The 15,974-nt window shown below is 42.4% G+C and overlaps 1 protein-coding gene across 1 annotated transcript; it reads right to left on the bottom strand.

The window, feature by feature from the left end:
• Positions 1 to 696: 696 nt before the first annotated feature.
• Positions 697 to 14,095, bottom strand: zmp:0000000991 (mucin-2). The gene is made up of 5 exons (XM_062379760.1): positions 13,980 to 14,095; positions 9,793 to 9,908; positions 9,545 to 9,701; positions 7,283 to 7,328; positions 697 to 6,636 (listed from the first exon to the last, which is right to left on the bottom strand). The coding sequence occupies exons 1-5, from the start codon at positions 14,057 to 14,059 to the stop codon at positions 1,417 to 1,419; spliced, it is 5,619 nt and encodes a 1,872-aa protein (XP_062235744.1). The 5' UTR covers positions 14,060 to 14,095; the 3' UTR covers positions 697 to 1,416.
• Between the last annotated feature and the right edge of the window lie 1,879 nt (positions 14,096 to 15,974).

Below are 15,974 nucleotides of genomic sequence, written 5' to 3'. Positions count from 1 at the left end.
AACCCAACACTATTCCCTGGGCTGTTGCAGTCCTTGAATATTGCTACTTGTTGTGATCACTGTACGACAGACCAGATAAACACTGGCCGCCCATAGCTTCAGCCTGTGTTTACTCTGAGAACAGGGCTGCACTTTCCAAATGATGACATTAGAAGGAAAAACATTCAAAGCCCTTGCTCGACATGCTCATGATGACACATAATGTGAAGCTGCCGTGCCCTTCCCACATGACATCATGGCAACTAATATAAATTTGCAGATTGTACTATGTGTCAGTGTGAGTGTCTCCCTGGGAAGATTATGCGTAGAACAGAAAGCCGAGTACACCCCAAGCAAACACCCAGGCGTAGTAACGATTTTACACGCACTCTAATGGATGTTTTGTCCAACCATCATCAAAACAGTTTGTGTTGCCACGGCGAGGAACAAAAGGAACCACCCATTTGAAAAATGTGAGCAGCCCCAGCATATTTAAAGTAGATAGCATTGTTATTAATACTGGTCTTTGAAAAACTCCCTGCACAATGGAATGTAACCCGCGAAACTGAAACTTTGATCGTGCCACTACCCAACATTCCCTTTCACTTAATTTAAGACTTAACGCTGCAATAAAAGGACACAATGAGAAACCGTACTGGTAAAGCATGGATCACTTGACACCACACAACAGCAAGAGTGTAAAAAAAATACAACAAATACTGTTAGAAATATGACATTTATTTACAAAATAGATATATTAAGACTTTAAATTTTTACTGTGCAAATAAGAGCAAGCGCTGGGTAGAGCACAAATGTCAAAAACTGAATTGTATTTCATCCCAGATTATTCTTTAAAACCACTCTGCTTATATATAAAACATTTTAAATTGACTGTATCTGCATTATGCTTACTACATTAACTACGATTCATTGCAATCTTCAAACACAGAAGATTGACGATGAAAGCTTGTATAGCATATTAATCCACATTACCTCAGCACTTAATGTTAAGTAGCAGGATGAAATGCAAATGTAAAGATAGGCTGATTGTTAAATGAGCTGAAAAAATGTACATCCCTCACTAATGCCATGCAACTGTCAGACTGTAAATGTTGAAGAATGGTTATTATTTAATCCACATATTGCAGCTTATTAAAGTAAACTATACATACTTAAACATGTTTAAATCTGTGCTGATAATATCATGCTTGGTCATTTAACGCAACAGCATCCACCACTCTGGAAAGGCAAATCATGCAGGCAACTAGCTGTCCCTTATGACCTCATGTTTCCAATGGGTCACGAAAAGAGTAAACATGCAGCGGAGGTCGCTGCACATGACATATAACTGCCCATCTTTCTTCTCTTGGGGATTCTCCTTAGTCCCCATCATTAAGTTCAGGATCACACACTCGAAAGAGAGCCGCTGTTTGACTTTCACAATTCTGTCTCCTTTTCTTCACCATCACCTGTTTCTAAGTAATATTCGTCATCGGTTGTCGTGTCTGAGTTGCTGTCAGATGACTCATCAAAGGTGCTAAGGCTGGACACATAACCTCTGGAGGGCAAACGCCCTCTAGAGGACTGGCTGTCCACTGACTGTGGTGTTCCAGGTGGGCTAGGAAAGGTTGGAGAAGAAGGGCTGGGGGGTTGGGACATTCGTCTGGACACTGTTGACAGGGGAGGTGTTGCAGGCGGTGTTGGGGGACCCTCTGCATCCAATCCAAACTGGAATGTGTTCATGTTCTGGCTCCAAAGATGAGCTTGCTTTGAGCCTGTGGTATTTCCAGGTTGAGAAACTGAGTCTCCAGAGCTCCAGTTTCCTAAGCGCCTGGTCAATGATCGAGGAAGAGACCTTGATTTAATTTTAGCAGGGTCACTGGGAAAATATGAACCACAGTTATCACCTGTTGGCCGGCAATCATATTCTGTGGTCCAATCAGGCCCGAAAGACCACTGATCTAAGTCCTTGCCATTACCTCCACATGTAAAGGATGATTTCGAAAGATCACCCACACTCAGGAATCTGGATCCAGTGGAAATGCGCCCTGGCCCTGAGCGTCGACTGGAGAGTACTGAGCTCACAGAAAATGACCTCCCTGGCTCAATGCCATACTTTAAGTCTGCATAGGAGGTTGCAAAGTGCTCGTTGTCCTGTACTGCATCCGGACTTGGAGGACCAGTTGATGCACGGCTTCTTCTTGAACCCCCCAGGCCGATTCCCTCTTCTTGCTCACATGGTGAGGATGACTCCTTGCAACGCTGTAGCTTTGGACTGTAGAAGACATTGTCGTCTGTTATGTCAGGTGAGGAAAATGGGGAGACGGGGGAAATAGAGGGGAAGGGGGAAAAAGGGCTCCTGGAGCTGGATGTGGACATCCTGAACTGAGTAGGACAACTACCAGAGGAGTTGGGGCTCCTACCAGGACTGGGATCTCTACGTGTTGGTAACTGGAGTGTGGGTTTATAATATGTCCTGCTGTCATTGTAAAAGTCCAAATTATGTATTGTTGGGCTATGGGGCGTGAGATGAACTTGGGTTTTATTGTCAGACAATCCTCCACAAGCATTCTGCTCATCTTGGTCAGTTTCCGGAGTAGATTTTTCTGACCAAACGGAGAACCGACATCCTGTAGGTGTGACAGCTGGGGGTGGTATGATACTGTATCTGTTTTGTGTCTGTATCTTTGTACACTCTGTTCCTTGGTCACTGTCCTGAATCACCACCAATCCCTCCTTCTCTCTCTCCTTAACCATTTCGGTGCTGTCACCAGTGACATCACTGACAGTGCTGATGTCACTTGATCCACTGACATTGGGTGTTTGGGAAGCCTTTTTCCACTTCCATGGAAAAGATGGATCATCATCCGACCGTTTGGTGCTAAATGTTTGTTTTATTTTGTTAAGGACCTGGTCCATTTTGTTGTTAGTCTTGTTGGACCTATCTGAGTCTGACCTTGACAAATTGGAGTTTGGTGTGCTGACACTTTTCTTCAGTGCAAACCGGCTTCTCTTTGGGCATTGTTCATTAGTGCTCTCCACTGACATAAACCTGCTTTTACCAAGAACATTCTCCTTTGTTTTTCTGTTGCGGCTTCCCTCACACTGGGACTGACTGTCTGCTGAGCTGCCACTACTGGAGCTCTGACCTGAATGAGTATGTGGTTCACCTGTAGCTTTCTTAATCTGCACTCTGTTGGGTTGTTGACCTAACTTGGCTTCTTTATGTTGCAAAGGTTTAGGTGTGGTGTTCTTCGAGGCAGTTGTAGCTGTATTTGCTTTAAATTGAATGTTGTAAACCAGTGTTTCAGTTACACATGTTGAGTTGTTTGCCTTTTCACCTGGTGAGCTGATATGAACTCTGTTGTTGACAAGTAATATCTGGCCATTCTTTGGATCTTGATTGGTATTCTGTCTTTGATTGTTGAGATGATATGTTTCTGAAACCTCACAGGAACTTTCTTTTGTGGCAATTTTGTTTTTCACGGGAAAGGAAAATGTCTGGCTTGGGCTGACGGGTGCCAAAAGGGATTTGGATGTGGGTATGGCTATATCTGAACCAGGCTCAGCATGTAAGGAGAGTGGAGTATACACTGACTGAGAAGCTTGTCGGAAGAGGGGTGATCTGGGTGTTATAGTCTTATGTTGTCCCTGTGTTGTCCTGCTTGACATAAGACTGGAGTAAGGCGGGGAGCTATAACGAAGCTTATAACCAGTTGAAAAGTCAGGCGGTAGGGAGAGAGCAGCAGAGGAATGGCCCTGGACTTTGCAAGACTCCCTTGATTGTGTCCTCTCTTGCCCAGTTGTGGTTAAGTCCTGTCTAGCTGGTTCAGAGATCATTGTGTCCTTAGCTCCTTGCTTTGACATCTCATGCTCCATAGATGTTAAATCAGCAAGGTCAGGTGACAGGGATCGATACTTCCCTCCTTTCCCCATCTGTATGCTGGAAGTCTTGGGGGTAGTGGGGTACAGAGGAGATGTATTTATGGGTGGACTTCCTGAACTTAGAAATGGGGAAAGTGATGGGGTTCTAACACAAGGCGAGAGAGGACTTGTCGGGACACCAGATGGATCTGGTTTCTCCACTGTGATGGGCTCAGGACACTGCAGATCCACAGAGTCCTCCCATGTTACTCGCCTCACTCTCTTTCCCTTCTTGTTGTTTCTTTCTGGGCTGCTTGAGAATTTCCTGCCTTCCTTGGGGTTGGATGCATCTAAGTAGCTTGGGCTAGTAATGATTGGGGTGGTAGGGGGGGTTAGGAGAGAGGAGAGGGTGGTGATGGTGGTAGGAGATAGCTTGATGGCAGGAGTAGGGTAGGATGGGCTTGGAGCAGTTGTGACTGCAGGATTTCTGGCAATGTTACAAGAGGTGACGGATGCAGTCGATACAGGGATGTTGTTTATTTTAGGGGAGGCACTGACAGTGGGAATCAGACTAGACACTGCTTTAGGGTGCGTGGGTATGAAGACATAGCTTCTTTTAAAGCCAAGAGATGTGATGTTGGCTGTGTCAGTTAATTTGGATGTTTGGGAAGAAGTATCAGTATTTGAAGCGTGAACGTATGTCTGAGAGGAAAGTGGATGGAAATGAAAGGAGGAATCAGTTCTGGTATTTGGGGTTGGAGGGAGACCAGGTGTAGTTTTAATAGTAGGAGCTTGACTGCTGAGAGGGATGGTGGAAGAAAGGGTCAGAGAATCTTTGGTTAACTTTTCAAAGTCCTTGTTGTGAAGAGATGTGGGAGTGCTGCTAGTTTCGGATGAGCGAAGATCATTTTTGTATTTGCTGCTGCTCTCAGTGGGTGAATCTGAACTCTTGAGATTTTGAAAAGTAGGAGGTAATTCAGTTAGATTTGCTGTAAATGAACTATTACTTACAGAGACCTTGCTAAGATCTTTAGGGTGACTCAGTGTTGTCTTTGCTGTAGCTTTGTTTATTTGAGACCTAGACAAAACATCTGGTAAATTAAGAGGCTTTAGTGGTTCCCTGTTGTTTAAATAGGAGCCATATTGCCGTCTGAATAGTCCGTCTGATTTGTGTTCAGGTAAGTCCTTTATTTGTTTAAGGCTCTGAGTTCCTCCCTCTGTCATAATAAGGCTCATGTTACCTTTGCAAACGGACTCTGTTGTGTTTGTGTTGTCTCTGTTATTGGCGATTTGACTACTAAATCTTTTGCTGTCAGTTGAAGTTGGCCCTGCCAAGGCACTGCTATTATTACAGGGCGGAACTAAGGGTGTGTTTGGCTGGTCTTTGATGTTGGTTGTACCATCAGGGCTTAAAGGAGAACTGCCTTCCTTGGTAACTTGTTTCCACCAGGAAGTGGATGTCAGTATGGTCCTTCTCGGGACGGGGTGGGTTTTTAGGACTTCAGAGGGATTATATGGGGAATGTCTGGGCGAGGGGATTGTGCTCTTTGGGAATAGGTTTGGATTTTTGTTTGAACCCCTGCAGGTGTCTTGGCTTGCTGATGGCACATTACTCAGAAATGCCTGTTTGAAACATGTTTGAGGTTGTTGAGTGAAGGGTGTGTCTTTTTTGTCCTCTTTTAAAGTTGAGGTTGAAAAGAAGGGTGATTCTGACACACTTCTTTCTCTGTGGTTGAAGGATGATGGGGAAATGACAGGCTCGATTTCAGTTGACCTATAAGAAATCGACGATGGAGAGCGGACAGGCTTTGACCTCTCTTGCTCATTATTATTGAAAAAGGTTTGAGAAAGACGTGATTGAGGCAAGTTTCCTTCTTGATCACTTGGAGCAGGATTTTCACCAGGGAAGGTTGGGGGTGCATTGGAACTCCTGCCACTGTAATTGATTCGTCTTAAAGACAGAAGCAGACTGCTGGTTGTTGGTTTAGAGCTTAAAGGGGACAGTGGTCCTTGATAGCCGGTTTCTGGATTTCTCCTTTGTTCATTTGGGTCAAAGGATGGAGGCGATAGTCGTGTTGTATTTGTGGTTACAGAGCTTAAACCACCTGGAATTAGTTTCCTGTTGTCAGTCCTTCCAGAGTTTACATCCAGAGAGACAGTTTGAATCAATTCATTATTAGAATAGTCCATCCTTAAAGGATCACTCATTGTGGACCAGTCCAACGTGTTCCTCCTGGTACCCAGAAATGGGGTTCTCACTTGGGTTTGTGATCCCTCTGCCATAACCCTCACTGGACCATGTTGGTTTTGAGTCTCCCCATGAGCATTCCTTGCCAGAGTGCTTGTCACATCTTGTAAATTCCCCTGAGAATCTGAATTTCCAGTTCCCTCAAATCTTTTGTTCCGTCGTAGACGGCCACTCCAGGTTGGAGCGAGAACTCCGACCACAGTGGAAGACAGCATGGTGAGAGCAGGTCTGGATAGTTCAGGATCCCTTTGATTCTCAAGTGTTGTATGGTCCTTTATATCTTCCTCTACCTCTATTGGTCCAGTGCCAGTCCTTTTGAGTTGAGCCCGACTTGGACGCAAGTGTGAGCCATTACATTGATTTGGTCCATACTGACCATTTGGCAAACTGTGATTTACACTCAAGTGCCTTGTAGTCTCCAGTTCATTGCAACCAACAGTGATAACATCCTTTTCCTTTGTGGCTAGAAATGGTTTTGTCTGTGGTAAACGGCAGGAACTGTGTTTCTCTGCAGGCGTATCTGGTGCTGATGATCTGTTGTTCACCTGTTAAAAGAGAAAAACAGGGTATATATCAGATGTTGTAAACTTAATACAAATGTACCAAACATCAGAATATTACAATCATTATTTAATGAAGAAACTAATCATATTTTTTCCATTCCAAACAAATTTGTTTAGATCATTATTAATTTTTGTTCTATTACAAAAGTCTATCTCCTTATATGTCAACTTCAGCTCATCTAATCATACCTATGTAAATCCTGTAAACATACTATCTGGCATTTACAGCATGTATGCTATTAGAGTTGTATTATGAGGTGGCAAAGAAACCAGAGCTTTGCTACAGCCTCTGTTCCCATGGTGTAGCTATTTAAGGGATTCAGGCGCGACAAACAGGTTATTTCCAAAGACATGAGCGGTTTCAAAGGACACAGACACAATGCACACACACCTTATCCATTCTACCTCTTAAAATAATAACCAATCTCAGGCGTTTCAGTACACAATGTCACTTAATATGCTGTGAAGTTTTATGTGACGCCTGAAGTAAGTTCCAGGAGTATTGATTTATTTGGAATATTTTAGATTAACTGAGACTCAAATGTACAATTTAACACTATTTTCATTCCAAACCAGTGTTCTGTTGACATTATGGTGTGTTATGGTAAAAATTATGGATGATTGTTACCTGGCGGGAGCCGTTCTCAGTCTCAACCCTCCGTGGTTCAGTCAAACTGGCAAAATAGGACAGAGAGGAGACATTAAAACCATTCGGGACACAAGACAGAATTAACCCTGCCACAGACTGGACATGATGTGCAGTTTGCACAGCTTTTTATGGTTTCCCAGCATACTGAAGGAACTATGGATATGAAACTTTGATTAGAGACAGTATTTTTAGCACAATAAAAAGGCGGAACATGTTATCTTTATTGGGTGTGTTATACTAATTAAAACAAGCCAACAACAAATTAATTGGAGAAGGCAGTTAATCACCTCGATGTGTTTACTTTAAATATACTCTGAGTGATATGCAATGGCCTCTTTGAGAGACATGGAACAAGCCTGAAGGAAAGCCTTTGTAAATTCACGAATTTGCTGTTTTGAATAGTGAGATTTGTAAACAAAATTTGTTGGAAAAAAACTAAAAACGTTAATTGTTTCACAGAGACTTCGACCAACTAAGATTATAGAAATGATAATAAGAGGGAGAAAATAAACCGTCACAGTCTTTGTGTACTGTCTTGCTGTAATGTTTTTGTGGGAACCATTTTAGGAATTTGGTGTCTCGCATTAGCCAGGGTAATGCTGATCAGCAGGACAGTCAACATTCCTTGTCCCTCCTGGCTTAACTGTTTTCTCACCGTCGCTTGTGCACTTAAAGTCACACCTCACAACCTTTTACGAGAGCACTAACATGCTAAATGCTACTTTAATGTTGGACATGGCAGCACATGGATCACACATGTGTGCATTGCTCATGCACGATCAGAGATTCCATATAAGGACATGTTGGATGGTATGAAAATACTGCAGGTGGCAGACAAAGAGGTGTGTCATCCCTTGAAGCAGTAAAGTCAGATTAATCAATGACCTTTATTGACTTTGGAAATCTCACCCTACATCACACATTGGCACGCAATTAAGTTCAAGGGAAAGTTCACAGCACCAACCTTTCAACGATCAACGTGTCTCCACAAATCAAAATCACCTTTAATTCTCCTGTGCTGATGTCGAACAGATGATTTGTGACATGTTGAAAGTAAAATGTGCCCTACCTCACCTGGCAGGGCACTAAAAGCTTCCTATCTTTATACTCTGGAGTTAAACACATATCTCTCAGCTAGGGTCACTTTGTTAAGGGCGTTTCCTTGTTTATACAAGGAGCTGACCCCTCCAGATAGTGTGTCATATGCTGCAGTATGCAGTAAGGGTCAGCTGGTTCAGTTTCTATTTAACTTTAAGTTTGAATATGTGATCTAATGACTCTTAGCGAATCGTTAGTACTCCACATCTCGGCAGCAGCTCCTGTGATGGAACAGTTAAACCAATGAGAGGCACGAGCCATTAATGCTAGCAGGTGGCTAATAAATGTCACGTTGACAAGAGGTCAGAACAGTAGTTATTCACAGAAAGATAACAGACCTTGATGAGGACTGATAACAAGAGCAGAGCCACGGTTACTGATCTAAAACAATTAGAATACAGCACAAATAATGTTGAGCTAAACTGTATATAAAGATGGACGACATTACCGCTCCCCATAAGTGAAGCCAAAGCATGTCAATTGCAACCTGGTGGTTGGCTGCAGAATAGGTCATAAATCCTGCCTCCTCCATAGGAGGTGGACCAAAATAAAAAGTCAAATAATGATTTCTCAAGTCCATGTCCATTTTTTTCTGATTCATTTTGGTTTTGGTTCAGTCACTTGATGCTATGACAAGTGGGTGAAACATCATGATTGATAGCTGAGACTGACTTGTGACAATTTGATCGCTACAGCAGAGACGCAAGCTCAAAATGCGAAATATTGCAGTATTTGCATTTGACTCCATTTCTGAATAGTGGGAGGAAGTGGAGACAACTCGTCCATCTTTATATACAATCTAAGGTTTTAACCAATGGGATTTCATGCTGCATAGGAGGTTTCAGTAACGATTAGCTGACCGACAATTGGACACTGAGGGAAGGCTGGTCTGTGAAGTCATCCGATTCATTATCTTATGATAATGCTGGACCAAAAGATCAGTACAAGTCTGCATATGTGTGCGTTACTAAATGCACATATGCAGACACGTAGTCTACATGCACAAAACAGGCGTCGTTTTGTTTTGTTCAAGATTGTCACATCATACGCAGACACAACAGCATGCATTTTCTATGTCAAAGCAGGACCCCGTTAGTTCCTGGAAACAAATGACCTATGGTGGCGTGTCTTTTCTTGGCTTACCTGTTCAGACAGGAGTCGGACTTCCAAATTAGATGTGATTTGTCAAGGTTTCGATTCCTGGAGAGTGTTATGAGGAGAGAGGAGGAGAATCTTTGTCCATAAGGTTTCTGGAAGTTGACCTCCCGCTGTCTTATTCTTTCCGCTCCAAAATGTTGTGCTGTAATAGATTCAGAACAGCTGATTAACTGCTGAACATTCAAATAATCAAAGCTAAAAAGAGAAATGGTCATTGTGTGTCTGTTTTGTACCTCTGTGTGCTCCCTCCTGACTGATGGAGGCTCGGGGACGGTCCTGCACTTTCGGGGTTTCAACAGCTGTATGATTTTCCGGCTGAAGCCTGTCAACTGTTTCAACCTGCTGATCTCTAAAAAAACAAGTAGAATTCATTATTTCCGTACGCCAATGTAAATCAGTCAGACGTAGCTCTCATCACTTTAGCAGTATTGGACTGATAAGATGTGGTTACATAATAATTCAACTGTGCTCACACCACGCTTTCTTCTTCAACCAGAGGATAGCAGTAACACACCCACTCAAACATGCACATTTTATAGCTGCTGCCCTACGCAGAACCCACACTGAGCCCACTGCCCAACACGATGAGGACACAGAACAAAGATGAGGCGGATTACGAAATATGAACACCAACAACTTGAGTCCTTTGCAAACTTCATCCGACACAACAAATCAAACGATGGACAGTTTTCTGTGAAGAGACACACCTGGGTCACTTTCAACTCACTTTCTCCTGTGCAGGGGAAAATCACTGCTTAGGATCCGCACAGGCCTGTGTTGCTTTGTGAGCCTATCGGCGCAATTAATTTAGATTTTTCTTTTTCCACCTTAACATGGACTATCATGCACAGCTCCAAATCCACCTTGCCTTCAGGACAATAAGAGCATAACCTCAGTGAAGCTATTATAAAAGCCTGACAAGATGCGACATGAGACAGAAGCAGAGAGATATGTGATGGGGGAGGGAGGGAGATCTTCACGTTCGTCGGCTGATTCCTCAGTTCCAAGGCCAACACACCTTCCAATGTGGATCCTCAAGTGTTTTGAATCCTGCCTCCGCCGGAGGCAACAGAAGAAACAGTACAATATCTCTGCCATAATAGTCCCTGTAAACCTGCCAATGACCATGTTTGGATGATTCAACCTGTTGACACGAGGAGCTGCTGCTCAGACATTATGTGCTGGAGCTCCATGATAACATGTTGTTCATCTACAACAGATCTCAAAAGTACATAGCCTGAATTCTGAACAGGCCAAGTAATTATGGAATTAATCGAGCAGTGCAGGGCTCTGCCTGTTTCTTGGACTAATGAAGTCCCCATCCAGACTGTAGAGCTGTTTGACTGTAGGACTGCAACTAAGGGTTACTTTCATTGTTCTCAAACCTGTTGACTAATCTCAGAATTCATTCCAGAAAACTGAGAGAACGCTGTCCCACTTTCTTTTGTTGATGTCTTTAAATAATTGGTTTTGTCTATGTAACTATATACGGGACCCAAAGTTATTCTATTAAAAGTGATTTGAATAATTTTAATTCACAGATTCAGAGAAGCACTAAACAGCAGTTTAAACCATGTCAGAGCTTTTTCTCCCATCTGATTCATCAATTTAATCAAGTGATTGTTTCTGCTTGTGGTGAATCTGTGGCTGCAGAGTTACAAACCAAAAAGTGAGATTTGATTAATCCGTAACTATTATTACAATTGTTTTTAATATTCTGAATTCACTGGCCTCTTCCGTCCTCGATATAAAGAAACATTGTGTATGTTAGTTTAGTCTAGTCGCTGATCGTAAACAGTTTCCGATTCAGCTGCAGCACATGGAAGTTAACATTGACATGATGTTCCTTGTGTTGTTACCCTGTTGCATTATTTACTATCAGTTAACAACTAGAAAGTGGCTCGGAGAGTGCATACCTTGCCTGAGGCTTATATCTCGTCATGTTAAAGAAAGTGACAAATAAATTCCTGGATCTGTTCCAAAATGTAATGAGTTAGTCTTTGGGTCACATCCCATCCCAATATAAGATTAAGTAATCCTGCTGTGTGACAGGCAGACAAACAACCAAACAGACAAATCAACAAACGCCATTTAAGATATGACTTACTTGGCCAAGGTATAAATAGTATCACACCTATATTTTATCCGTTTTGTGTGTTTATTTCCTCTTAAATGTACGATTGTTTTTATGTCTACATATTTTAGGGCTGCATCGAAGGATTATTCTCATGATCTAATAATCCTTGGATTATTTTCTAAATTGACTGAGGAGTTTTTGAGGCGATAAAATGCCAGAAAATAGTGAATCATATCACCAGTCGACCAGTTGTTTTATTTATTTGATTATCTTTATAGATTTTCAATCATCAGCACAGAGGACGACAAACAACAGAATTTTTTTTAATCTGAGTGAGCTCTTGGGATCTGTGCTTGAACTAATCATTTGATTGATAAAATTATTTATAGGAATGCCAGACTGATGGCAAAATATTTTTTGTTGATGCCCAAAAAAATGTATCTGCTCCAACTTTTTCCCCATAAAATGATTAAATGAGAAACAACATGATCTTTAGTGGTACATTTTAGTTTCTGTAGAAATACCCGTGGGACACTTATTAATCTTTGGTGCGAGAACACTGCTTTGAACCTTAACTCCCATCTTAAAGTCTGACGTCATTGCTCGGCACCAATGAACCAGGTTTGGTGATTGATTAACTGAGCAAGTAAAACATTCATTGTTCTGTTTCCATCTTCTTTCTATCAATCAAACTGGCTTTGAGTCAGTGAACAAAGGGACATCTCCTTTTTCAGTTTTTAAACTAAACAAATACAGCTGAAACATTTATTTTGAGATAAATCAATAGAGTTAAAGATTGTGATTGATAGTAAATCTTGTTTTAAGATGTATTTCAAGAGCTGCATAAGTTTATGTGCATTTTAATGTAAATTGGACTATTTATTGTTGTCAAAGTACTCTGGTGACCTCTGACCTGACGTCAATAAAACATTTGATCTGTGCTGCAGCCGTGGAACTTGCCCGCTCTGTGTGAGCCGGTTGTATTTTGATGCATCGTGGGCTGATGACTAACTGTTATTTTTGCATTGTGGTGTGTGTCTCATACAAGTATGTTGGTGTGCTCTCCAGCGCAGGTCAGCCTGGGTCGTGGGTGTGTGCGTCCAGATCTGCCAGCTAACACTTACATAACAAAAGATCCAGGCTGAACCCGAGTGTGGGTGTGTGCTCGGCACTGACAAACACTTAATGCCCCAACTAATGATCAACACCCTAAACTGCTTTTTTCAAGACTCATATTCCAGATAATAGAGTTAATGAGTTTGCAGTGGTGAGAGCAGATGGTCAGGACAGAGTGAGACTTGTTCTGCCACACCTTCATCCCTTCACACACTTCCAGCATGGCTGTTTATCTTGCAGCACATAGATGGATATGCTCTAAGAAACAGAGCTGTGGGCATGCAGCAACAGCTTTAACATGGTGTTGAGAGATAACCTGCAGGCCTGAGTGTTCACGCACTGTAGGTCAGGCATGTTAAACCACTGATGCTGACATGCACCAAACTACTAGTTAAACCCTTGTTACTGGTTATAATAGTTTGAGATACTTAAGAGTCCAACAGAACCTGGAATGCTCCACATTCCACATATACGTCGCCTTTTATTTACAAAGGGAAGACCACGTCTCCACCAAACTTGACTTTAAAATAAAGGGCACTTTTCCCAAACCAAGACCAAAAAGAACCACTTTTATAGATTTGTATTGGATACAGTTGCGTTACTTTCACGATCACTACACTGAAACGTATCAACACTACGACATAAAACACGTGGAAGTAAAACAAATTGTCTTACTCCTTCGGTTGTCAAAGTACGGTCACTGTTCTGCGGCTGATCAACGAGGAACGTGTTATTATGGCTGCAATTTTTATCAACCGAAATCACACAAATAAAGTCACAAACCGTTACGTCTATTTGTTCTAGCTGTTAAACGTGTGTTTGTTCTCCAGACCAGCACTGAAACACTAAACGAGCAGATTTGTCAACGGAGTTCTGCGTGAGTTTCTAAAAAGACTCCAGCAAATATTTAAAAAAGTGCACAACTGCGATATATCTGCGCCGATGTGACCGACATGCAGCCGTGCATCGTGACATCTTCTCGTTTGGCTGCGAGACACAGATTTGCTTCCAGGCGAGAGCTGAAACACCTCAATGTGCAGATTTGTCAACGGAGTTCGGCTTGGGTTTCTCTCTCCGCTCACACGGACGCATCACACCGCGGCCAAAAAGTCTCCGGCGGGTATTAGAAAGTTGTCAACAACAACCAACAAGCACGAGAACCAACTAAGCCCAGCAGAAAGAACAAGTGTTTGATGAAATAGCGTGAAAAGCAGACAGTGCAGTTACCTTGTCCGCAGGGTTCGTGTGGTGCTGCGAGCGGGCGGAGCAGCTCTGAGCCGCAGCTCTCCTGCGTCACTTGTTGACATCCTCCTCGAACCGGTTCAGTGACACTTCGCTATTCACACCGACCGGTCCCCGCGTCCAGAACATGCGGAGCGGAGCGGAGGGGAGCCAGCAGCAGCAGCAGCCGCAGCAGCAGCGGTGAAAGCCAAGGTGTCCGCGTGGAGGTCAAAGTTCAACACCTGCTTCCCACAGGTGGGACCGTTAAAGCTCCACCGGCCGCGTCCCATTTCTCAAGTCCTTTACTCGAAGCCTCCTTCTCAGGACACTGTCCAGCCAAACTTTGATTTGTTTATGTTTTTTGAGAGATATTGATCGAATTAGATATGTTATTACACTTCTATTACAGATAAAGTAACTCACCTTTTTATTTCATCCATTTTCCAGATTTTTGTGTGCAAAATCTTAAAAGGAAGCTTCTTTACAAATCATAAGTGCACCGCGATCCAAGTTATAATTTACTTAATGTATACAAATGTATACATTGGATAGTTCCCCCCAAAAGTTCAAGATGTACTCGCCCCTATGCAGGCGGAGTGGTGGGTGTTGTGGACCCTAAGTGTGTTAGGGTCCACAACACACTTTTTGAGTTTCAGGGGTAAACAGCGTTGCAGCCAAATCCAACTCAATTGAAACAACTGATGACCACTTATTCATATCTAAAAAAAAACCCGGAAAAAACTCATTCCTTCCTAAGGTCCTGTGGTGCCATCCAAGTGTCTGAAGGCCCGGACATTCAAATTCGGCTAGAAACAGGATAATAAAACCAAGTTTTTAGTGTTTATTTGTCTGTGAACTATCCCTCTAAGACCAAACCAAAGAACTCTACCTAAAATGAGAAACACCATCTTTGATAAAAAAAAATGTTGACATTTCGGGAGCTGTCATGTCGTCCATATATACAGTCCATAATTATACAAGCCATCAAAAAGCTGATCACATAACAATGATCATTTATCTATTAATACTCTAACTTAAAAAATGTCCTCTTCTGTGTTTAGATACATTCCTCACATAATTAGGCTGTATCCTGCAACCTAATACACAGTCTTTGATTCTAACTGGTTGAGGAAGGTTTGCAGTGATTCGAGAGGGATTATATTCTCCAGGCAACTGAGGTAGAATTTATCAGAATTGAGTCCACATTTCATCAGTTCTCTCTTCTGCTCTAAAATCCAGGGCAAATGTGTTTGAGTTTTTTTTCACCTGTCAATCTGTCTTCCACACCCTCCTCCACCACCTGGCACCAACTCTCCACAGTGCCCTCTGCCTGCAGTCCTGTCATCTCTGCTGAGATGAAGAAGGCATCCTCAACTTTATCTGATGCATAGTAAACACCCTTGTTAGTTAGAAACACCAAACTGAAGTTACAAGATAATCTCAGTGGTTTTAGTATTAGGTGAAAACAAAATGTGCACAATGATTCTGCAGGGGAATATATTGTGTTGCCCTGGGTCCAAAACTAAAAGAGGGTCGATTTACATTGCACTTGGAAATGTATGTGACACATTAATCCCTAGTTCATGTGCACTTTATTAGGAACAGCATGCTAACACTAAGAAGTTCTCACCTTTGTTCTCACATACCCCCAATTCTTTATGTAATGGATTCCACAGGAGGCTGGAAACATTCTCCTCCGCATCGACCTCACTATACGACACATCATCTCTTAAGATATGTCAGATTTGTCAGAAGTTCACTGAACTCACTGCATGTTCATGAAACCAGTTTGAGCCGACTCTTGGTATGCAACGTCAAATGGCGCATCCTTGTGCACTCAAATGATTCATTGAAATAATCATAATAATATTGGTGTGTGTCCCCTGCAGCCACAGATTTGCCTCCGGCTGTTGCTGCAGTGTGAAAAGAGACCAGAGGAGGTCAGTGTTGTTCTACAGAAGAGAAAAACACGTTTTCATGAGACTAGAGCTGACACGTGAT

The sequence above is a fragment of the Platichthys flesus genome, chromosome 21 (genome assembly GCF_949316205.1).
Source record: "Platichthys flesus chromosome 21, fPlaFle2.1, whole genome shotgun sequence".
Classification (NCBI taxonomy): domain Eukaryota; kingdom Metazoa; phylum Chordata; class Actinopteri; order Pleuronectiformes; family Pleuronectidae; genus Platichthys; species Platichthys flesus.
This window is presented reverse-complemented; position numbering and strand designations above follow the sequence as displayed.